Below are 22,215 nucleotides of genomic sequence, written 5' to 3'. Positions count from 1 at the left end.
GTTGTTGACACCCGAATGACAGAGCAATGAGGCTATCTTTGCAGTAAAATCATATAATGACATGAAAGACCATTGAGTTCAACATGATGTCACTGCCTAGCAACGGGGGAATTGAGCACCTGACGTTTGGCCTACAGGCAAGACCGAGGAAATCAACTGCAGGAGGGGTCCGTGTTGCGCCTCAATCGATCTTATTATCTGGCCGATCGATTTGTTCCATTTCAGAAAGTGGTCACGATTCTGAAGAGCACTCATTTGATGTTTTACTATTGAAGAAGATTCCCATTTCAAAGGTAGGACTGCTTGCCATTGTGCATTTACCCTGGACTCTCTTTCCGTACAAGGTCTATCCAATCATCTTGCGCGGGTGATTATTTCGGATCCGTCAGTGCGCGAGTCATCTTGACCACTTTTGAGGCGGCCGAAGACTCAAAATATAATCCATTGGCGCAAGCGCGCATATGAACAATCACAATTGGGTTCATGGGGTGCACCGAACCAGTAACGAGTTTCTTCAGTATTTGAGCGACTGCACGCGTTGACGGTGGAGATGGGGAGACAATAGCCTTCGGAATCTAACCTGCGGAAGCAAAACGAACGAGTCAATCTCGCAGGCCAACGAGACCATGCCAGCCTCACGCTCACAATCGCCAGAGAACGACGTCTTTGGTATCTCTACAGAAATTGTGCCAGAGCGCACCAATAAAACCGCATCCACCACCAATCTGACGTTCGATGATCTCCTACCCAACGATAAACCTCTACTACTCCATGAAGACCTCCAAGAAGGATGCGGAGGCCAGCTATGGCCCGCTGGCATGGTGCTCTCAAGATACCTGCTCACCTACCACAAGACAGGATCACTACTGGACAAGTCCATAGTCGAAATCGGTGCTGGAGGAGGCCTGGTCGGGCTAGCGGTGGCACTGGGCTGTGAGATCAATAGACCGGTATACATCACGGACCAGCTACCCATGTTCGCGCTGATGCAAAAGAATATTGTGTTGAACAATCTGCAGGGCAAAGTCGAAGCTGAGATATACGATTGGGGCACACCTCCACCGTCCAAAGTACTCGGAGATGCGGGTCGCTACCCTGATATCGTCCTTGCTGCTGATTGCGTGTACTTTGAGCCTGCTTTTCCTCTGTTACTACAGACGTTAGGGGATCTCATCGGTCCATCGACAACGTGCTACTTTTGCTTCAAGAAGAGACGGAAAGCGGACATGCGGTTCATTCGAGACATGACTAAGAAGTTTGCCGTGGAACAGGTCACCTATGATGACAGGGAGGGCGACCAGAGGGAGGGAATATTCTTGTACCAGGTTCAACAAAAGGATAGAAAGCAATAACATGCATGAAACCAACATTAGTTCATATCGTGATTATAATTTTACACTGGTATCTCATAGAATATTTTACAAATGGGCCAGGTACAGGGCACATGCCAGAGTTCCTGCTCGATTAGAGCCAGCTCGCAAACGTTACAGTACGCTCTCTGTCTCTCCATGCAGAGCGTAGCGACTCCCTCCAGTCTCGGCCTGTCTGTCGTGGCCTATCGCGACGTCGATACTTAGTAGTATGTGCGTCTGCTCCCCCTCCCATCCGTCCCATGCATCCTTCGCGTACCGGCGGCTTTCTCACCAGGACGTCCCTCGGCGCTCCCCTTCAGCTTCATCATTGCACCAGAGACCTTGTCACCAAGACTAGTCTTACGTCTGGGAGCGGCAGTCGTGTTTGCTGGAGCGGCACGGGTCTTCCGAGTACCGCCGCCAAACCGGCTTGTTCGAGCTGGTTGAGTAGTGGCTGCAGCACTTCGGGGAGTAGTATTGCCGCCACGGAGTCGTTGCATGAGACTCGGCTTTGCGGTAGTGGTGCCTGCCGCTCGCCCTCGACGACCTACGGGCGCATCACCAGGGTGGTGAGTCGTTGTGGTTGTGGTAGTGACGGTGGTGCCGCCGGGATGTTTCTTAGTCTTTCTTCCTAGCATATTGGCTGGTAGATATATAGTGAAATATAGTTTGTATGGTTTTTGGCCTTGAAATCGTGTATGGGGAAGAAGGGATCACCGTTCACAAACCTGAGTAAACCTGCTTCTTTTTATCTACCTCCTCGCGAGAAGCGACCAACATGGTCGCTGGGATCGTCGTCCAAATGGTATGGCTGGCGACGTCATTCTCTGACATGGCATACTCCGTAGGAGACCAATCTCGCTATCGATAGGTCGCGTGAGATGGAGGTTCGAGGGCTAGTTTGGGACTCGGGCTGGTAAGAGGCTGAGAAACGTGGAGAAAAGCAGGTTTTGGACGAATCCTGGAAGCTAGCCGCGAATATTGTCGCCATCGGCCAATAGTCAGCCTGGTACTCGGATAACGCCACGAATCCCACGACTTGTACCTTGGCTGACGCAAGGCTCGATGCCTTCGACTCAAACTTGCATCTCGATGTCCTGGTCGATGTTGCGCATGAGTCTGGTAGTGTTGTTATCGATTGGGTGCCACAGAGCAAAGCCCCGATCCTGCGCAGAACCCATGCAAAATTGTACTACCATCTGTGGCGGTGCATACCTGTGACGATGCTAATGTGCTAGATGGCCGGAAGATGTTCACAGTCAAGGCCATATGGTGATTACCTTGAAGGTGCTGTAGTGATGTTGTCATCTCGAACATCCCAAGCCGACGGAGGGCTTGAAGTCATATTGCAATTGTGAAGGGGATAAGGACGAATATAAAGCGAGAAATGCACATGTCCTTGCCTGGCGCTGAACATGTTACGGTAGATTGTTTGATATCGGTCAATTCATTGCCAGTCGCGAATGCCTGAGGCAGATGTGGCAGATGTGGCAGGCGCTCTCCCGTTCTGCTTCAACCTGCCGACTCTGATCTCTCTTTGAGTATTGAAAATAAAATCGAAGACCAATTTTCCACCTTCTGATCATCCATCCACATTCGGATTGCACATCTAACAAAAGCCAACATGACCTCTAAAAGCCTCAAACCTCGCCGTGTGTCACTGAAATCTGCATTTGGAAAACGGTACGACAAGAATCACACACCGCCCGATCACCTGCCGGAGCCCTTCGAAAGCAATGACAAACCTCAAAGAGATGCAAACTCGTCAAGACGCACCTCCAATCGAGTATCCAAGCATCAGGCCAGCGAGAAGCACAACTCACCAAGCTCAATTCTTGCAGACGGCTTTGCAGGCAAGATGACTCTTTAGTACCGAGTCCCTCAATCTGACACCTCACAGCCAGCCTCGACCAATATCGGAATGACATCCACAATTCGGTGTCTAAGGATCTGGATGATGTAGAAAAAGAGATGTGCACCAGTCTTGCAGACTTGACAAACGACCTCGATGACCACATCGAAAGACTTCTCAAGGTAGAAGAACCTTTGCAAAAACCTTTCAACACGGAAACCCTGAGCATCTGCACTAATCCGGCCGGCGAACACGGTGAAGGGAAGCAACAGGAAGTTCTGCTACAAGATCGAATGGACGACTTTCGGAAGCTTCGAGAAGATAAGGAGAAGACGTTGTGCAGACTCTGGGATGAATGGGAAGACATACAGTTTCAACTCGTAGGGCTGGCAGCAGAGGTCCTTGGTCCGGACATGCTGACCTTTGCACAAACCTCCGAAGAAGACATGAAGCCAGGCCAAAAGGGGAGGCTCCAGGACGCGCTCCGCCTTGCTCAAAACGGCCCGCCGGACAAAGACAATCAACATGAGAGCCTTGAGCAAGACCTGGAAGTTTTCCATGAGGAGATGAATCAAATTACCACTAAAACCAAACGGACCGTGACAGAAATGCAGCAGGTAGGTGTCAGCCGTCCGTTTGGGGACAACTTGTACACTGACCAGGCCGCGCAGCAATACACTGTACAGAAGAACAAGTTGTTTAAGGGTCTACACCGACATATAGAGCTCCTTGCTGCACTGTGATATGAGGCCGGAATTGCAGCGTCGTCTGGGTTGCATCAGTGCAGTGTGGGCCACCCGTCAGAAAGAGGGCACCTGCCACATCCCCAAAACCAACGTACTTATGTGAGTACAGCACACGTACTCTTACCCATGGATGAGAGCCGGATTGAAATGAAAGAAAGGGGTCGGCTGCTGACGTTGTTTCTATGGCTACAGCTGGCTTTACCTAAGTGATGGGTGCCTTGCCGAGAATAACCGCACTGCGTATCCCGGATATCCGGGCGGCAGCCTCGAACCTTTTATGACGACCAATCTCCATCTTTGATAGATCGACAGTGCTGCTGCTATCTGTGGCGAGAGGAAAAGCCTTTTTTTCCCTCAGCAGAGAAGCATTTTCAATCAACCCGGATCGACGCAGTTGCCGGTCAGGTGAACGGATATTGACGCATTTTCAACGTCTACAGTCGGTTCTGTTTTGTGAAAAGTCTTGCTGATAAGGTCATGTAGCATTAGACCGTGCAGGTTTCATTAGGCTGCAGGGCGTCAAACCATCAAAGTCCACGTTTGTGCTGCATTCCAGTCGGTGTGGTCCGTCATCCGGGGCAAAGCCTCGTTCCACCGTGAAATTCTAAACACTACGCCGATGGGAAGGTAGGTACCCGTTCATTATTGCAATCTGCCCGTTGTATATATGAGTCACTGAGAGGCCCATGTTTCTGTTTCTTATATCTTCCATTGAGTCTGTTATCCCATTGAGACAATTGTCTACATCAACTACATTTGCCTTTCTTTTGTCGACTGTCGACCTACATATCCATCATGGCACCTACAGCAGTGACTCCCGTCTCTCCCCCTTCACCTACATTGGACAGCACCTCCAAATTGACCAAAGCTGGCACCGAAAACACCATCGCCAAAACTGTTTCCAACACAGCACCAGCAGTCGCAGAGCTTGATGCTTCGAAATGCACAATCACCCCCACCCTAAACCCCAAGAGGGTGCCGGCACCAAACTCTCCTGAAGTATGGTCTCAGGGGTATACATCGGACCACATGCTCACGGCTCGCTGGACCGAGAAGTCTGGCTGGGAATCACCCGAAATTCGACCATATGGGCCTCTCTCCATCATGCCCACTGCTTCCGTACTTCACTACGCCACGGAGTGTTTCGAAGGAATGAAGGCATACCGAGGCGATGACGGCAAAGTCCGACTTTTCCGACCAGATCGCAATGCGAAGCGCTTCTTGCAGTCAGCGACGCGGATTGCCCTGCCCGGTTTTGCACCAGAGGAGTTTCTGAAGTTGTTGAAGAGGTTTGTCGGCGTCGAGGCGTCCAAATGGATCTCTGAGCCAGGACACTTCATTTACATTCGACCCACGATGATCGCAACGGCTCCGGCACTAGGTGTGCAGAAACCTCGCGAGGCACTGTTGTACATTATGATGGTCATGTTTCCGGCCCTGGATGAGCCCACCGCCGTACCAACCTCCCCTTCATCGGGCACACAGATGGGCCAAGAAGCCAAGGGTGCAAAGGGCATGAGGTTGCTCGCGTCGAATCATGACATGATCCGCGCTTGGCCCGGTGGTTTCGGCAGTGCCAAAGTTGGTGCTAACTATGGTCCGTCGTTGGTTGCGCAGGGCGAGGCCCGCGAACGAGGATATAACCAAATCTTGTGGTTGTTTGGCGAAGAGTGCTATGTCACTGAGGCTGGTGGAAGCAATTTCTTTGTGCTCTGGATCAATGAGTCCGGCAAGAAAGAGCTTGTGACGGCACCATTGGGCGATGGCGTCATTCTGGAGGGTGTCACGCGCGCGAGTGTGTTGGATTTGGTGCGACGGTCAAGGCCTGATGTCGAGGTTGTGGAGAGGAAGTTCACTATGGAGGAGTTGATCAAGGCGGAGAAGGAGGGCCGATTACTTGAGGGTTTCGGCGCGGGTACGGCATTTTTCATTGCTCCTGTGGCGGATATCCATTTCCGTGGGACGGATGTTGTTTTCCCTCTTGGGAAGGGCGGCGATGCAGAGTTTGCGATGGGAATCAAGAAAGACCTCAAGGATGTTATGTATGGACGGGCGTCGCATGAGTGGGGAGTTGTTGTGCCGGAGGAGAAGGTCTACTAGGATTGTTCTCCCAGTCATGTTATGATGAGGGTCCGGATCAGAAAACGTTCCTGGGATGCATATAGACTGGGGAGTCGAGGTGTTGGGGTTTCTGGCTATCATGACAGCGTTTGGGATGGTGTTTACAAAACTGGTTGAAGCTGCTTCAAGCGGGCGGCATTATGAGCATTGGTTGGACCTCAAAAAGCCCATATATATTGTACATAGGTAACGCTGCATGCTTCTGCGTGTTGATCTGACACACTTCTAGCTCCCTTTGCGATCCTTCTTGACAAGGTGACTACGAGGTCTCGCCCTTTGCATCTTTGGACCGACCGCTTGTGCTCTGCTCGGTGGTCGCGCGTGTGTCCCGAGCCTTTTGGCCCTCATATTCTGGTGCAGATTACGAGCTTTCACCCTTTGCGTCCTTGGATCGACCACCTGTGCTCTGCTCCGTGGTCGCGCGTGTCTCTTGAGCTTGTTGGCCTTCGGTGTCTGATTCCGGGTTCGAATCGTCTTCGATGATGACTTTCTTCTGCGCGAGTAAGTCTGCCAGACTGCCGTCTTTGTGCATGTTGATCAGGATGTCGCATCCGCCGACGAACTCCTTGTCGACGTATAATTGAGGGATTGTCGGCCAGTCGGAGTATTCTTTAATTCCTGTTTACCGTCTGTTAGCTATGCATTGCACTAGTGGGTGGCGGTCGAGGCCATACCAGTTCTTAGCTCTTCATCTTCGAGGACGTTGAAGGCTGTGAATTTGCTTGGGTCCACGCCTTGAAGACCGAGGATCTGGATTGATGTCCGGCTGAATCCACATTGCGGCGTTTCGGGGGTGCCTTTCATGAAGAGAACTACGGGCGCTGAGCCTACGGCTTTGTCGATTGCGCTGCGCACTTCACTTGAGAGGAGTCTTGTCTGCCCGAGAGAAGAGGTGATTCGAGGAAGAAGGGTGTTGGATGTGGCGCGGGGAGAGAGTGCTGCGAGAGCGCCTCGAAGGGCCTGTGTTGGATGTTGCGTTAGTTCTTGCCCATCATTTGAGTGGGGTGGAGTGTCATACGGGTGTCCTTAGTGTTCGTTGAAGCATTGTAAGCTTGTTTGACTGTATTGTAAGTGCTGAGGTGAAAGTCAAGTCGGTCGCGGGAGAATACTAGTAGATGATGCTCACTGGAAAATACTCGGAGATGATGTCAAATGTTGACAAATGGAGATCGTTTCGTTGCGTGCGGAGAGCAGCAGGTGTAGAATCCCTGCCTCATTACCAATCCGGGAGTCAGATGCCTACTGAGTCATTCGCAGATGCGATCCTATAAAGAGGTGGTGTCTGCGAGCATGGAGACTAGGTAATATTCTGTTTGCAAACTACACAAAATGTGCAGCACTACGAATGATGAACGTTTCTCCGCCGCAGCGCATACGGACGACGGGAAACACCACGTCCTGCTCGCTGCCAGTGGCTCTGTCGCAACTATCAAGATACCACAAATAGCGCAGGCTCTGTCTCAGCATCCGAACGTGTCTATTCGCATTGTCTTGACGAAGTCCGCCGAGGAGTTCCTCCAAGGTCAGTCCGCTGAACAGCCCCCGCTCGAGTCGCTCCGCAGTCTGCCAAACGTTGAGGGCATTTACCATGACGAGGATGAGTGGTCGAAGCCTTGGGTGAGAGGCGACAAGATCCTGCATATCGAGTTGAGACGCTGGGCGCATGTGATGCTTGTTGCGCCTCTGTCGGCAAATACACTGGCGAAGATGGTCAATGGAATAAGCGACGGCTTACTTCTCAGCGTGGTACGTGCATGGGATACGACGGGTCTGGTCGACATGAAAAAGAAAAGGATACTTGTCGCACCAGCGATGAATACAGCCATGTGGAGACATCCTATCACCAAGAAACAGATCAAAGTGCTGGAACAAGACTGGGGGAGCTGTGATGATGGTTGGATCACGGTATTAAGACCTATGGAGAAAGAGTTGGCCTGCGGTGATGTTGGGGATGGAGCGATGATGGATTGGAAGCAGATCGTCGCGAATCTTGAGTCACATCTGGAACTCAGCGTACCGAATGGTGAAGTGAATGGGCGCTGAGGATATCATTCATGCGAGGACGGTACGCATTGCGGATTTCGACTCCTCCTGCGTCCGGCGATGGAGGTAGTCACCCAGCAGCCCGAACGAGATCACTCCGCCAGTGAGTAAGGCTCCATTCTTGAACCACCACCAACAGTCCTTGACATCCTTCAGGTTGACCCTTCTAATCATAGTGGCCAAGGTCATTGCTGCACCTCCACAACTTCCGATGAAGAAGATGGGACCGGCACCCGCGAAGTATCCGGCTGTCGCGAGCAGTCCGACCTGGACAGCGGAGAATGCTGAAAGAGCTGCCTTTGCATTGTGCTCGTGAGCCTGTGCTATCGACTTGATCCCTGCCTTGGCGTCGTCTTTGATGTCCATGTAGGCATAGATCATGTCGTATACCAAGGTCCACGCAATACAGCTGGAGTACAAGGCTGCAGCAGCAGCCAATGCTGAGGGGTCGGAAATAAGGTCAATACCCAAGGCTGGAAATCCCATGATGGCGCCCCAGGAAAATGTCAGGCCGAGAACAAATTGAGGATAGTGAGTGACTCTCTTCGCTAAGGGATATGTGGTCACCAGGAGAAGGCTCGGTATGCCATAGTACAGACAAGGCAGAGGGAACTGAAGAAGTAGAGTCAAGCCAGCGAGAAGCTGTGCACCTAGGTACACAATGGCATTCTCCACGGAAATAGCTTTTCTTGCTATGGGCCTGAGTCGAGTTCGTTCAACGTGAGGATCCAGATTTCGATCCCATAAGTCGTTAATGGTACAGCCGGCACCTCGCATTATAAGCGCGCCGGTAAAGAATAAGGCGGTGGTCGAAACAACTTCAAGTGGTGTTGCCATAGGCGTAGCCATCGGAGCAGCCAGCAAAGTTGAGAACATGCAAGGAAAGAAGAGATAGTAAGTGCCTGCTGGCTTGTCGAGACGGATGAGTTCGGCATAGGGGATCCAGGAGGAAGGTAATTTGGAAATGATGCCAGTGGTCGGCGGCTTGTAGGTCGTAGGTAGATCCTGTATTGATGGGTTTGGAGGTTGAGGGACTGCTGTGGATGATGAGGCCCGTCTATGTGGCTCCACGGTACATAGAGGTATTCGTACTGCCTTGGTACTTCGGCGAGACTGGTGATATATAAAGCTGCTCCGCTTGGTTGTGCCAGATCGGAGGATGTGACGAGCTGGGATGCATCTCGAAAGATGATTGAATCTGTAAATTGCAGTTCCGTTGAGCAATGAAGTTCCAATCATGGCTGTCGAAGCGTGCCTGCCAACATTCGCAGAGGAGGTTGATGGTTGGGCAAGGCTGAGAGCTTTAAACAACTTCTAGCCAGGGCCGGGGTGCTTTGGTACTAAGGATGGGCTCGAAGGTCTTGAACATGCTCAGAGTACAGTTGAAAAGAACAGTACAAGCATCAGACGTTCTAGTACGAAGTCTCAGCAAAATATCAACCCGTTGGTTGTGGTCTGCTCGAGGTCGCAAATATCCTAACTGGGGAAAGCCGATTTCTTGGATTTCTCCGCAAAGTGAAAGTCGCGTCGCGATCCATGTAGAGTGGGTGATTTATGACTTGTGACTTTCCTCGGAACAGTACGAGTATCGCTTTCACCGGCCTTCACTTCACGTTCATTTCTCGGACACTTTACCCTCCACGCAACTCACTTTCACCTGTGACCCTGCCACGCAGTGATTCATCTGCGCCGGTCGTGAACCAGCTGCATACACCTTCACTCTCCACTCCACTCGGCTGCGCTGTCACCGGCATGAATTTCGCGGTCGGAATTTGTACTTGCAAGAGGAGGCTATTCCTTTGATGTAGGGCAGGAACACCCTCTGCGCGATCTCATCATGCCGTCCTCAAGGCCATGCGCGGCGTTCGAGCCAATATCTCCAGACTTCGACCTGAAAGCCCTGGTCGAGTCTACGCCCAACTTCGAATGGGTCGTTCGCATACACTGCGATATGATAGATCACCAAGGGCTGGAAAACTTCGAGAAATTGGTTCTCATCCATGTCATACTCGGTGGGAAGCCGCTTGTTATCGAGGGTTATGATTTCAGGCTGGACAGGTGGACATTTGCGCTTCAGTGGCTACGGGATAATTGTGGTTCGAAAGGTAAGACATTGTCGTCTGCCTTCCGATCAGATTGAGCTAATGAATTTGATGCAGTCGAACATGCCAGAGACCTCACCAAGAAAACCAATGTCCCACTGACTATCGGCCATTACCTGAACAATATGGCTCTTCTTACGAACCAATGGACTCCACGCAACTACAAAGATCCCGAACGACAGCGCATGTACCTCAAAGATATCGACTGTCCCCCGTTGTGGCACGACAAGCTGTCCGAGATAGTGCCTCCCGGCTTGTATTACCTCAACGAGAGCACCGGCGATATTGGTGGCTTTGGAGCAGTAGACGAGAACGATCCCACTAGACCGGGCACCCGAAAGGGCCGCGGCATTGCGAAGGCTGGTGATCTGATGAGCAGCTTACCGAAAGAGATGCGCGCAGAAAACATGATGTGCTATATTGGCCACGAAGGCACATATACACCCGCCCATCGAGAAATGTGTGCCAGTCTCGGGCAGAATATCATGGTGGAGGCCTCGACTGGAATGGTCGAAGACGGCAAAATGACAAAACCCGGCTCTTCGATCTGGTTCATGACTGAAAGCAAAGAGAGAGCAGTGGTCTCCGAGTACTGGCTGTCAAAACTTGGTCACGATATTGAGATTGAGAACCACTTTGCTCAGATCAACGCATGGAAGAACGCACCTTTCAAGACTTATGTGGTCGAACAAAAGCCAGGCGACTTCATTTTGATTCCGCCTCTCGCGCCACATCAAGTCTGGAATCGAGGTACCCGAACCATGAAGGTCGCTTGGAATAGAACAACGGTTGAGACCCTCGAGATGGCGATGCGCGAGGCACTTCCTCGAGCGCGGATGGTGTGTCGAGATGAGCAATACAAAAACAAGGCCATTGTCTACTATACGATGCAGAAATACTCAAAATCACTCAAAGCGGCAGAGAAGGTGAAACAGAAAAGCGCCGGATCAAAACCCAAATCGGGCAACGATACCAAGGTTCGCCAATTGGAAAAGGATTTCCGGCGACTACATCACCTCTACACGGAGATTCTGATATCTGAACACTTTCTTCCGGATCGTCCAGAGAGAAAAGTCGAGATGCTTCCGTACGACGGCAATGTGACTTGCTCCTATTGCCGGTGTAACATCTTCAACCGATTTCTTACCTGTCCGAGCTGCGTTGGTGACCTCGGTAATGGCGAGGAGGACACATATGACATATGTATGGAGTGCTATGCCATGGGTCGAAGTTGTGCTTGCATATCCAAGTTGAAGTGGGTGGAACAGTGGTCGTGGAATGACCTCACTCAAAAACACGAGCAATGGCGGCACCAGATCCTTCAATATGAAGGCAAAGTGACCGAAAGATCCCCAGTCTCTATCAAGACAGAGCTAGATCGTCTCGGTAACAAAAGGACCCTGGCCCAGATTTGCCAACTGGAGTTGGCCAGAAGACCTTTCCGCGACTTTCGCCGACCTCCATCTCCCGTCACCGGCGACGACCGCATTGAGGAAGACGAGGTCGACGCCAATGGCAATGTGAAGAAGAAAAGAAAGATTGTGCGATCAGACGCATTCATCAGGAAGCACGCCCGGTGCCATGTTGATATGCACTGGGAGCCGAAGTGGAAGCAGGCATCCTGTTCGAGCTGTGACAAAAACTACTGCTATGGTGTGCTGTTCCGTGCATATGACATGATGCCTCGGGACATTATGGCGGACCCAGATTGGAAGTGTCCAAGTTGTCGGAACATTTGCGGTTGTCGAAATTGTCGAAAGAAGCCCGAATACAAGGCATACATCCCAGCTGGAACGGCGCTAGGGCATGACACGAAGGCAGTGGCTGATCCGAGGTCTGTCGAAAACCTTGTGGATTTCAGTCAGTCCAACATTGGGTGGATTCAAAAAGCGGGCGATGATGGTGACGATACACGTCGCCTCAAGAAACGCCGTAAAGAAGCCGACGTTGCCAAAGCTAGTGAGCCGAAGCTGGGTGAGGACTATGTTGACGGCGATGACGCGAATGACGGTATTGAAGACGGCATCTTACGACTGGCAGAGCATGAAGGCATCCCAGTCGATCCGGCTCTAGGAGCAGGACCAGTCTTGTTCGACAACTCGCCTGAGGCTGAAGACGAGTATGATGAACACCCTGAAGGTGCGAGGCCTGATGGTGATTCCACACCTGGAGATATTCCATGGGTCCCAGAAGGTGGTGTCATTCGTGATTACCAACATGCTTACGATCCAACGGAGGCAATCACGTACGATTATCCCGATCCAGAAATTGGCCGAAACCTCGCCGCAGCCGTGGAAGAAGACACAGCAGACGCCGTGCCCGAGGGCTATGAGCCAGCTGTAGCCGATGAGCCTGCAGAAATCGAGATGGTTGACAGAAAGCGCAAACGAGGTAGGCTCGACAACGGCGAGCGATCCTATAAATCCAAGAAACCTGCGACTGAGAAGGCGAAGAAGCAGCAACGGAGATCTCTCATTGTCAAACTGCCAGTCAACAGCGACAGACTTACGGGAGTGGACCAGATGGCAAATGTGGCCCGGCAAGCCTTGAATGGAGTGCCGGAAGTGCCTGCACCGGTCATCAGCTCTGATTTGCAAGCTCTCAACGCTGCAGCAGATAACCCACAGCAGGTGCCGAAAAGAACTCGAGGAGTTGAACACATTGTGGTCGATCGTGATGATGACTTCACACCGGGTCGCCATCGCGATCGGAGGAGAGCTCTTGTCGATGGAGCACCTCGATCTCCTCCTGCTGCTGAGATTACGAGACGGCAAACGCGCATGCAGCAGACTCACTACGAGGAGCCGTCTGAAGAAGAGTTCGATGAAGTGCTACCTGAACCTTCTGAGCGTCCGAAGTCAAGCAAAGTTGTTCGACTGGATGAGACAGAATTCAATTTTGGTGACTCGGAGTCAGAGGTGAGCGATGCTGCTCAAGATGGTCAAGACGAATCTTCGGCTTCCAGTCCACCGGTTGAGATGGCCGTTGATCCTTCACTGAAGCCAACAGCTATACCGGTGAAGCTAACAGCTATACCGGTGAAGCTAACAGCTATGCCGGTGAAGCCAATAGTTGCTCGAAAGGTTACTGAAAGCTTCGACGGTGTATCTGAGCGGAGCACGAGATCACCCACGATCTCTTCCATCGAGGCACCACCACCTAAGAGACCTACGGCTGGAAAAGCACCAGCACTCACGGTGTCGAAACCATCATCCAAGTCTTTGGAGGAGGCTCAAGCGAACCGACGAGCCAAGATGGCTGCGATTGAGATGATTGAAAACGACACGGATGATTTCGACGATGTATGGTCTCAGGATTCCTTCTTGGACGAATCTACAACGGCACCAAAGCAAGCTGGTCCACCTCCTCAACCAGCAGTAAAACCGGTTATCCAGAACGGACAGAAGGCCATACCCTCAGCTCCACCTGCGTCTAAACCTGTCGCGACCACAGCAGCATGGGTCGATAGCGACGACTCAGATGACGAGCCACCGGCCAGAAGACCAGGACACAGCCAGGGATTTACAAGTGTAAACAAGCCTGCGGCAAGGAAGGCAGATGCTCCGAAGAAACGTGGAAGGCCACCGAAGTCATCGGTCTAGATGACTTGAGCTGTTTGTCAACAGCTGTATGAGCGATTCTTTATGAGAGATTTGGAATGGCTACAATCAGACATCGAAGGTGCTGCTACCGGGATCTTGGACTGGAGGAAGGAGACAAAGACAGCTGGCCTCCTAGTGCTGAAATGTGGAAGCCTTGGAGATGTTGGATTCAGGATACACATATGCAAACAAGAGCTTGTCCCAATCGTTGTCACCAACGGTGCACGTTGTTACCAACGACAATAGTAGACGATACAGAAGTAATTCAAATCGATGTAGTGAGGTCCAGACCCTGTTTTTGTTGGTGATTCACGTTCGTTGTTCAAGTTGTGCTGCACAAGGGAAATCCAAATCCGCAAACTCCGAAAAGCTTCGATGTCATAGTTAGCGCATGCATTATTTTGCTCACTTCCTGGTGAAAGCCTGGCGAACAATAAACATTACCGACAACATTGTTCGCCTCATAAACTTATAACATTTCCTAGCTACTTCGTGATCAATTGTTCGGAACAGTCGCAGCCATGGAATCGATGCGCCTCCTTCAACGCAATGCTTTACGCCAGCTGTTCGAAACCCGTCCTCTGACCCGACGAGCCCTGAACCAAGCCACGTCCTTGCGATTCGGGAGACCGGTAGCACAACAACGCGGCGCAACGAGATCGATACACACTCCGCGGTACACTCAGCGTTCCATCAAGAGTGGCAGCACATTCACACAACAAGCCTCATCTTCCGCTCGTCGTTGTCGAAACAGCAAGAACGGTAACGGCAGACGATATAATTCCACCACCACATCCCCACCGGAAGGAAATCTGAGTATTAGAGACCGTCTGAAAAAGTTGTCGCGCGAGTACGGATGGTCAGCGGTAGGAGTGTACCTGGCTCTCTCGGCGCTAGATTTCCCATTCTGTTTCCTGGCAGTGCGCACACTAGGAACAGACCGGATCGGGCGATGGGAACATGCTATCGTCGATACAGTGAAGGGATTTGTCAAATGGCCTTTTGCGCAGTCGGAGGATGTCAAGGCCGGAATTGACGGCGCTGTTGATGAGGTTGAGAGGGAAGTCTTGCCTCCTGAGACGCAGGGCAAGAGGATTCTCGAGGAAGATGAGCCGGCGACGAGGACGCAGAGTGTGCTAAGTCTGGATGACCATGGGTACAAGGAGGCGGAGAAGGCGAATTCGGGGGATAATGCTAGTACGTTTTACACTCTTGCGCAGTGCGCTGGGCTTCGTGGCTCATTTTGTGGGAGGCATGGGTGCTAACGTGGTGATGTTCTAGGTCTATGGACACAACTTGCGTTGGCGTACGCGATTCACAAGTCCTTCATCTTTGTGAGGGTGCCGCTTACGGCGGCGATATTGCCAAAGGTCGTCAAGACGTTGAGAGGTTGGGGGTGGAATATTGGAAAGGTGCCGAGTAGGAAGGCTGTTACTGGCACATCGTCGACATCTGGGACGGGCGTGAATACGAAAGGTGCGAAAGTCAAAGGGGATGATTGAGCGGTCGCGGGAAATGGGGTAAACACTCTTCTCATCCTGTCTTCTCGTCTTGTCATTTGCGAAAGGCGTACTGTACAGCCTCGGCCGGCGGCTGCCGACATGCACTGAGTGAAGGATATTTGTACAAAACTCTGTAAATACAGCTGTACGTTGTACAAAACATAGCCTTGCCTTCAATACTGTACAAGACACAAGTGGTCTGTCTGGGCTATGACTCGACATTCATCCCAGAAATCGGATCCCTCGTGCCCTCCATCTCCAGCAACTGAACTACCTCCCCATCTGCCGTCTTTAAACTCCACTCAAGTGTCTCAAAGTACTCTTTTCCCCCCTTCCGTATTGACACGAACTTTGTTTGGGCCGTAGCTTTCGTCCCTTTCACCCAAAATGTAATCTCGATGACTCCTTGCAGTGGACTCAATTCGCCTTGGATCCACGGGATCTTGCTCGCGAAGTAAATTTCATCGCCTAATAGAGCGCGGGCATGTTCGTTGGTCCGTAAAGCGTACAAGATGGAATTGACTGTTGAACTGGTGGATTTCTGGTAATTGAAGATGGCGACGGAGGAAAGACCTATAAGCACAAAAAAGAAGGGCAAGGTTTTGAGCCATATTGACGTGCGGGATACGTTGGGTAATTCGCGGTCGGGGCGGCGAGATAACAGGGGCCCGGAGCCTTCGCGGGGAGGAGGGACGAGAGGCCTTATGATGCGGGAGGGGGATATGTCGGAGGCGTGGCGGCAGAATACATGTGTGCGAGACTTTGGTATTGAGGTTGATGTGTGTGAGCGTGGTGAGCGGAGTATGGATTGGCGGATTGAAATTGGTAAGGTGTGGGTGTGCATTGTGAAGTTAATGCTGCTGGAGAGCAGGGAATAGGACTTGCTTCGCATCGCGACCGACAGTAAAGACTTGAGTGTGTGTAGCTGGTGGATGGTGGTGTACAGGGAGTCAACGTTAGTATCAAATAAATGTCGTATGAGATGCGGCAGAGCTTTGCGGAGGATCGGTAATTCTTCGGTTGATCGATCACGCAGCCTTGCCGATCAATGTGCTGGCTGGGTATGACCCCTTTTCGAGGTTCACTTATTTTGATTTGAGTACAGTCTAGCACCGAGAAAAGCAGATGAAGCAGTATTTTATACCGTCCAAGCAGCACTGGAGACATGACTTTTCACTGACAAAGCCGCTGACAGTCTATCTAAAACTATGTAGCCTGTGTACTTTTTGTTCTATCACTTTTTCCATCCTAGAATGTCCCAGATGACTTTTATCCCTGATCATATCGGCTCATCTCTAGGCTCTATCAAGACCTCATTCACAGCGACATGTGCAGGTTGCTTCAACGCATAGACGATCGAGTTGGCCACATCTTCCGGGTCGAGAACTTCAGCGCCTGATGGTTCCCCGTATTTCTTGAGGGCTTCGGCGTCGGTCGACATGCCCAACAGATCAGTGGCGACGTTTCCTGGCTGCACGCTGGTAACGCGGAGTCCTTTGCCGGCCGTCTCGAGTCGCAAGCTTTGCAAGGTGGCTTCGACGAAGAATTTGCTCGCTGAATAAACACCCAAACCAGGGAAGACTTTACGCCCGGCATCAGACGAGATGGCAACAATATGACCACTTCCTCGCGAGAGCATGCCTGGCACAGTTGATGACAGACAGTGCAGCAGGCCCTTGCAGTTGACGTCAACGGTCCGATCCCACTCATCGACCTGCGTGTTGGCCATCATGGTGAAGTACATGACACCAGCGCACGACACGAGGATGTCCACGGGACCAAGTTCGCCATGTGTAGCGTTGATAAGTGCTTCGACCTGTTTTCTGTCTGTTACGTCGGTCTTGCGGATGATAACCTTTCCTTCCCGGACGACGAGTCTGCGCTTGACCGCTTCAAGAGCGTCGAGTCGTCGAGCTGCAAGAGCTACATGACATCCTTCTCGAGCTAGGGCCACGGCAACAGCGGCTCCGATGCCTGAAGAGGCACCAGTAATGACAGCTACACGTCCAGCCAGAGGCCCTCGGCGTGTAGGGTGAGCAGAACCGCCGAGAGACTGGTGGCTTGAAGGTGGTCGAGGTAGCCATCCCCTGGCAAACCAGTGGCGTGTGTATGTCTCAAGCAGGACCAGGTCGACCTTTGGTCGCTCGACCACAGCTCTAAAAGGTCTCGTTGCAGCGTTGTTGAGCACGACGATGCCCCTTAGGAAATCGACGTTGGGCATACCACTGCGCAGGATGTCCACGGTGAAGGCGCCCTCACCTCCTTTCGCTGAACTTCTCTTCTCGTTCCATAGTGCTACCCATTCATCAAAGCCAAGCCGCTCAGTGGGGTATCCTAGCTCTTTGAGATCTTCGAAGACTTTCCGACAATCGACAGGGTCTGGATCGCCCAAGTGAAACACGAGTTGCTTGGCGTGGGTCTGATTGGAAAGATGGATGATGGCTTTGCTGACGAAGTCAACAGGAGTCATCTCTGCACGCCAGCCTTCAACATCCGGGGCATAACCAAGATGTAGTGACTCCACGATCAACGCAGACAAAAGATCCCATGCATTGGCTGCACCAGTGAGACTGTGGCCACTGATTGTGCCTGCCCGATGGATCTTCACTGGCAGTCCACGACGACCAGCTTCAAGAACAAGCTGCTCAGCGACCCATTTACTTTGGCCGTATCCGTCGTGCAGCTTCTCTGGGACTTCGTCCACATACAACATCGTGCCCTCGGGCCATCCAGTTTGTGACGGCGGTAAAACACCATTGGTGGAGATGTATTGGACAGTTGCAGAAGCCTTGCAAGCCAGACGCAGAATCTCTCGTGTGCCGCCAACGTTTGAGTTTCGCAAAGCAGCATAAGGGTATACAAGGTTGACCGTAGCTGCAGCGTGGATGATGACTTGGACACGAGCAGCCAGTTCGTCAAAGGCTTGATGGGACAGGCCAAAGCGTTTGCGCGACAAGTTGCCGGGCAGGATCTCCACACGTTCCATCATCGAGTCACTCCATATTCCCAAGTCCAGCAAGTGCTTGCGGAGTCTTGCAATACCACCAGGTGCATCTTCTTCTGACGGATCATTGAAGCGAACCAGACAGATAATCTGGGCCGATGTGGTTGCCAACAGATCATTGAGCAGGAAGGCACCCAAGAAACCAGTCGCACCTGTTAAGAGTACAGTATCTGCCTTGTTCAGGGCACGAATGGTTGCATTTGTCGGCTGTATTTCCTTGTCGAGGACGGAATCTGCACGCAGAACAGCAGGTAGGTCTGCTTGCACGGCCGCAACTTGACCATCTCGTACAGCGCGCACAGTCTCCAAGTGGCCATTTAGCGTAGCTGGATCAACTAGCCGAGCGAGAGGTATCCGGAATCCGAAGTTCCTGGATAATCTCGAAGCAAGATCCGCAAGTGATAGAGAATGTCCACCTAAGTCGAAAAAGTTGTTCTCACCTGAGATATTGGCTGGTGATATCTTCAAGGTGGCCGCCCAGACTTCAGCAATCGATTCGATACTGATAGTATCTGATGATGCGGTCTTCTTTTGACCATTGACAGGGGTGGCATTCCCAGTCGGAGGTGGAGGAAGGCTTTTGAGGTCGGCTTTCCCTGACACCTCGTGAGTGGGTAATACATCGAGCTCAACCCATAACGCCGGAACCATATAATGAGCCAGATATGCAGACAATGCACGACGTGCTCCTGGGCTGTGGCCAGAGTCGTTGATCACCACTTCTTCACGATCATCGGCCTTTCCCTTCTCGGGGACAATATAGGCCACTAGCTGCCGTTCCAGACCTTCACCATGAGCCACCACAGCACATTGACGGACACGCAAGTTTGCAACGATTGCATTCTGGACCTTGCCGGGTACCACAGAGTACCCTCGGAGCTTGATCATCGCACCAACCCGACCTGTGATTTCGAGAAGTCCCGACGGCAGCAAGCGTGCCAAATCACCTGTTCTATACATTCGAGCGCCGGGTGTCGAGTCGAAGGGATCAGGTGTGAAAGCCTTGGCTGTGGTTTCTGGACGATTGAGATAGCCGCGAGCAAGTAAAGGTCCACCAATGCAAAGCTCTCCGCTAGCTCCATCTTCGACCCTCTGACCACTGTCGTCGATGATATAAGTGTGCTTTGGATCCAGGGGTGGTCCAACAGGACAATAGTTGGCACTGTCATCGAGCATTTCTTTGATGTCCCCACAGGCGATCTCGTGGGTCTCGCAAGCACTATAGCAATTGAGCAGTCGCACATTTGGCATAGCTTTGAGAGCTCGGCGGGCTAGGTCGGTTGTGACGACTTCACCGTTCAGCCATAGCGTTCGAAGCTCTGGGAGACGTTTACCAATCTCTGGGTGTCGAGAGAGAACGGCTGCGAGCAGAGTTGGTGTCATCAGTGTTTCCGTGATATGCTTCGAGGACAGCAAATCGACTAAAGCAGCAGGGTCGTAACTCGCATCGTCAGGAACGGCGACGACAGTTGCCCCTCTCAGGAGTGGACGGATGATCTCCCAGACAAAGAACACATTGCAAGCGACACGGTCTCCCGGATTAAGGTTGCTGATCCCGAACCTCAAGTTGTAGGAAAGTACGGGGGCTTTGTGGGGGTTTGCGATGCCCTTGGGCTTGCCGGTTGTACCTGACGAGTATGCAACAAAGGATAGGCGGTCCAGGTCATCATCGGGAGGCAGAGGGGAAGGCTCTTCGGTGTGCCCGTTGGCTTCGGTCTCTTTCTCGTCATCGAGCACGATAATGGGAGCACGGTCTTTGATCTTGCCGATCTCGGCCCTATAGGTGACCACGACCGCTGGTTTGGAGTCTTCAATAACGTCGACCAGGAGATCTGGAGGGTATGCAAGCTCGAGGACAAGGAAAGCACCTCCGGCACGCAGGGCAGCCAAGCAAGTGATTACGTAGTTGGCACTTCGAGGAAGTAACACACCAACCAGCTTGTCTCGACCGACTCCATGTTGACGAAGACGATTGGCGAGGTCGTCGACTTTCTGATCTAGTTCGGCATAGGTGTAAGTGACTTTGTCGTCCTCTAAGGCCACATTTTCTGGAGTAGCCTGGACCTGCTTCGAAAAGAGAGCCGAGAGGTCCTTGTGGGTGTCGATGATGGTCATGGTCGGCTTGAGAAGGGACCTCAAGAGGTCACTGGCGGTCTACCACTTTTTCGGATTTCTGGTCACCGATTCACGTTGTTCATCGAGTTGGCGTTGTTCTCAAGTCGTGGGAAACGAATGAATCTGGGGTAAGAATGATGTCAAATGGCAAAAACGTAAGAACAAGAGGTTTAATGTGTTGAGATGTTGCGAATCTGCGCGTTTGACCAATAAACATTCGAGATCACGAAAGACGTCATCAAGGGGAAATCTCTTCCACGCACAGCCACAGATCTAGATGAGGCGTTTGCTTGCAATCGTCTTCAACAACTTCCCGTCCTACAAGAATATGGATTTGTGCTGGTAACACTGGAGAAGGCTGTTTGTAACAAGCACCCCACCAACTGAGGCCAGGACTGAGGAAATGCTACAGACATGACAACTCCACGTTGAATCCTGCCGGAGCTTTCTCAGCCTTGCCACGCCACCTCCTCCGGCGAACCTTCGGCACAGCCTCGTCATCAAGGTGTGCTTTGGAGCGGCCGCGACCTCACCTCGCTTACATAAGCTGCCAAGGCTGACATTTCAATCATTACTCCGGCCGGACTCGCCTGCGGATGCGAGTTGCTGATGCTGTACTTGTAGCTTTTCAAGTTCCCATAGCAAATACCCTCCTCTTCTCAAGCTTAGCAGACGTTGTGCGCGTCAATTCACAATGCCTTCCGCTCCTTCCAACCTCTTTGTCGCCCCTCCATCCGTCCTATCTCGCGCTCTGCTACGGCGACCTGCCCAGCGCTCATCACAAAACCGAAATTTCGGCATCAAGTCAATAGACCCGCCGAGACCCAACCCATACAATGTCGTTCCGGGAATCAAGCCTTTACTATCTACACAAGCCGCAGCTTTCCAGCGAAGAATAGCGTCAGACACACTACCGTTACGGACCGGAGCTTTAGCCGTCAAAAAGGGCATGACAGCCGTTTTCGACGTCCAGTCCGGCAAGCGCATACCTTGCACAGTCCTACAGCTGGACCAGAATGAAGTGGTCAGCCACAAGACGAGAAGGCGGCATGGCTACTATGCTGTTTGCGTGGGTTGTGGATCGATTAACTCGAAGAACGTAACGAAACCGATGCTGGGCCACTACGCTGTTCAAGGCGTCAGTCCCAAGCAGCATCAGCGCGAGTTCCGCGTCCGCAACAAGGAAGGCCTGCTACCTGTTGGCGAGGAGATCCGGGCGAACTGGTTCATCGAGGGACAATTTGTGGACACACGGTCGAATTGCAAGGGTAAAGGCTTCGCAGGGCCGATGAAGAGATGGGGTTTCAAAGGGCAACCGCGAAGTCACGGTCACTCGAAAAGTCACAGATCGCACGGTTCGCTGGGCCAGGGCCAAGGGGGTGGTTCTCGTGTGTACCCTGGCAAGAAGATGGCTGGTAATATGGGTGGACAGAGGAACACGGTGCAGAGTCTGAGGATTCTGCAAACAGATGCCGATAACGGTATTGTGGTGGTGAATGGTGAGTTTCAGCTTGCAAAAAGTCGAGTTTCGTGATTGCTAACGGAATAATCCAGGTGCTGTTAGCGGGCCCAAAGGAACCTTGGTCATGATACAAGACGCTCTGAAGAAAGCGTGGCCTACAGTTCCCGAACCACCCACGCCGGAAGAAATTAACGCCAAACTGAGGGAGGCTGTGGATGCAAAGGCCTGAGTGGTGGACGTCGAAGGAAGCGACCACAGATCTCTGTAACAGTATATTGACACAATCTCATGTGTGAGCGAGAAGCAAAAGTGTC

General features: G+C 51.9%; 12 protein-coding genes across 12 annotated transcripts; 7 read left to right on the top strand and 5 right to left on the bottom strand.

Moving 5' to 3' along the window:
* Positions 1-148: 148 nt before the first annotated feature.
* Positions 149-1,367, top strand: EDD37DRAFT_618496 (putative methyltransferase-domain-containing protein). The gene has a single exon (XM_062815807.1). The coding sequence runs from the start codon at positions 627-629 to the stop codon at positions 1,350-1,352; it is 726 nt and encodes a 241-aa protein (XP_062675937.1). The 5' UTR covers positions 149-626; the 3' UTR covers positions 1,353-1,367.
* Positions 1,368-1,369: 2 nt separating this feature from the next.
* EDD37DRAFT_618495 (uncharacterized protein) lies at positions 1,370-2,289 on the bottom strand. The gene has a single exon (XM_062815806.1). The coding sequence runs from the start codon at positions 1,988-1,990 to the stop codon at positions 1,574-1,576; it is 417 nt and encodes a 138-aa protein (XP_062675936.1). The 5' UTR covers positions 1,991-2,289; the 3' UTR covers positions 1,370-1,573.
* A 687-nt stretch (positions 2,290-2,976) lies between these two features.
* On the top strand, positions 2,977-3,947 carry EDD37DRAFT_645771 (uncharacterized protein; the record flags this gene model as incomplete). The annotated part of the gene is made up of 3 exons (XM_062817664.1): positions 2,977-3,221; positions 3,257-3,821; positions 3,876-3,947. 3 exons carry the CDS (start codon positions 2,977-2,979, stop codon positions 3,945-3,947), a joined length of 882 nt encoding a protein of 293 aa, XP_062675935.1.
* A 798-nt stretch (positions 3,948-4,745) lies between these two features.
* EDD37DRAFT_559159 (branched-chain amino acid aminotransferase) lies at positions 4,746-6,050 on the top strand (the record flags this gene model as incomplete). Its single annotated transcript, XM_062813781.1, has 1 exon — positions 4,746-6,050. The coding sequence occupies one exon, from the start codon at positions 4,746-4,748 to the stop codon at positions 6,048-6,050; it is 1,305 nt and encodes a 434-aa protein (XP_062675934.1).
* Positions 6,051-6,286: 236 nt separating this feature from the next.
* EDD37DRAFT_618491 (monothiol glutaredoxin) lies at positions 6,287-7,268 on the bottom strand. The gene is made up of 3 exons (XM_062815805.1): positions 7,090-7,268; positions 6,746-7,031; positions 6,287-6,689 (listed from the first exon to the last, which is right to left on the bottom strand). Exons 1-3 carry the CDS (start codon positions 7,114-7,116, stop codon positions 6,433-6,435), a joined length of 570 nt encoding a protein of 189 aa, XP_062675933.1. The 5' UTR covers positions 7,117-7,268; the 3' UTR covers positions 6,287-6,432.
* EDD37DRAFT_80622 (phosphopantothenoylcysteine decarboxylase) lies at positions 7,222-8,160 on the top strand. The gene has a single exon (XM_062820290.1). It carries the CDS (start codon positions 7,401-7,403, stop codon positions 8,112-8,114), a length of 714 nt encoding a protein of 237 aa, XP_062675932.1. The 5' UTR covers positions 7,222-7,400; the 3' UTR covers positions 8,115-8,160.
* Positions 8,157-9,167, bottom strand: EDD37DRAFT_552421 (4-hydroxybenzoate hexaprenyltransferase; the record flags this gene model as incomplete). The annotated part of the gene is made up of 1 exon (XM_062813690.1): positions 8,157-9,167. A coding segment is annotated over one exon (1,011 nt), but the record flags the coding sequence as incomplete, so codon positions are not given.
* Positions 9,168-9,668: 501 nt separating this feature from the next.
* EDD37DRAFT_690609 (uncharacterized protein) lies at positions 9,669-14,175 on the top strand. The gene is made up of 2 exons (XM_062820002.1): positions 9,669-10,219; positions 10,274-14,175. Exons 1-2 carry the CDS (start codon positions 9,952-9,954, stop codon positions 13,816-13,818), a joined length of 3,813 nt encoding a protein of 1,270 aa, XP_062675930.1. The 5' UTR covers positions 9,669-9,951; the 3' UTR covers positions 13,819-14,175.
* Positions 14,149-15,424, top strand: EDD37DRAFT_80256 (uncharacterized protein). The gene is made up of 2 exons (XM_062820289.1): positions 14,149-15,015; positions 15,100-15,424. The coding sequence occupies exons 1-2, from the start codon at positions 14,340-14,342 to the stop codon at positions 15,318-15,320; spliced, it is 897 nt and encodes a 298-aa protein (XP_062675929.1). The 5' UTR covers positions 14,149-14,339; the 3' UTR covers positions 15,321-15,424.
* A 104-nt stretch (positions 15,425-15,528) lies between these two features.
* On the bottom strand, positions 15,529-16,164 carry EDD37DRAFT_557991 (cytochrome oxidase complex assembly protein 1-domain-containing protein; the record flags this gene model as incomplete). Its single annotated transcript, XM_062813737.1, has 1 exon — positions 15,529-16,164. The coding sequence occupies one exon, from the start codon at positions 16,162-16,164 to the stop codon at positions 15,529-15,531; it is 636 nt and encodes a 211-aa protein (XP_062675928.1).
* A 277-nt stretch (positions 16,165-16,441) lies between these two features.
* Positions 16,442-20,755, bottom strand: EDD37DRAFT_618478 (linear gramicidin synthetase subunit C). Its single transcript, XM_062815804.1, has one exon. The coding sequence runs from the start codon at positions 20,437-20,439 to the stop codon at positions 16,600-16,602; it is 3,840 nt and encodes a 1,279-aa protein (XP_062675927.1). The 5' UTR covers positions 20,440-20,755; the 3' UTR covers positions 16,442-16,599.
* Positions 20,756-21,133: 378 nt separating this feature from the next.
* On the top strand, positions 21,134-22,130 carry EDD37DRAFT_559546 (50S ribosomal protein L3; the record flags this gene model as incomplete). Its single annotated transcript, XM_062813796.1, has 2 exons — positions 21,134-21,938; positions 21,994-22,130. 2 exons carry the CDS (start codon positions 21,134-21,136, stop codon positions 22,128-22,130), a joined length of 942 nt encoding a protein of 313 aa, XP_062675926.1.
* Between the last annotated feature and the right edge of the window lie 85 nt (positions 22,131-22,215).

This window comes from Exophiala viscosa (genome assembly GCF_022695815.1).
Source record: "Exophiala viscosa unplaced genomic scaffold EDD37scaffold_1, whole genome shotgun sequence".
Taxonomy (NCBI): domain Eukaryota; kingdom Fungi; phylum Ascomycota; class Eurotiomycetes; order Chaetothyriales; family Herpotrichiellaceae; genus Exophiala; species Exophiala viscosa.
The sequence above is the reverse complement of the archived record's forward strand: the minus strand, read 5'-3'. Positions and strand labels throughout refer to the sequence as shown.

Coding starts and splice junctions, on each gene's coding strand:
- EDD37DRAFT_618496 (XM_062815807.1), top strand. CDS start 627: ATGCCAGCCTCACGCTCACAATCGCCAGAGAACGACGTCTTTGGTATC.
- EDD37DRAFT_618491 (XM_062815805.1), bottom strand. CDS start 7,116: ATGCTTCAACGAACACTAAGGACACCC. Junction 7,032..7,089: donor AACGAACACTAAGGACACCC/GTATGACACTCC, acceptor CATCCAACACAG/GCCCTTCGAGGCGCTCTCGC. Junction 6,690..6,745: donor AGATGAAGAGCTAAGAACTG/GTATGGCCTCGA, acceptor GACGGTAAACAG/GAATTAAAGAATACTCCGAC.
- EDD37DRAFT_618478 (XM_062815804.1), bottom strand. CDS start 20,439: ATGACCATCATCGACACCCACAAGGACCTCTCGGCTCTCTTTTCGAAG.
- EDD37DRAFT_618495 (XM_062815806.1), bottom strand. CDS start 1,990: ATGCTAGGAAGAAAGACTAAGAAACATCCCGGCGGCACCACCGTCACT.
- EDD37DRAFT_690609 (XM_062820002.1), top strand. CDS start 9,952: ATGCCGTCCTCAAGGCCATGCGCGGCGTTCGAGCCAATATCTCCAGAC. Junction 10,220..10,273: donor GGATAATTGTGGTTCGAAAG/GTAAGACATTGT, acceptor AATTTGATGCAG/TCGAACATGCCAGAGACCTC.
- EDD37DRAFT_80622 (XM_062820290.1), top strand. CDS start 7,401: ATGTGCAGCACTACGAATGATGAACGTTTCTCCGCCGCAGCGCATACG.
- EDD37DRAFT_80256 (XM_062820289.1), top strand. CDS start 14,340: ATGGAATCGATGCGCCTCCTTCAACGCAATGCTTTACGCCAGCTGTTC. Junction 15,016..15,099: donor GAATTCGGGGGATAATGCTA/GTACGTTTTACA, acceptor GTGATGTTCTAG/GTCTATGGACACAACTTGCG.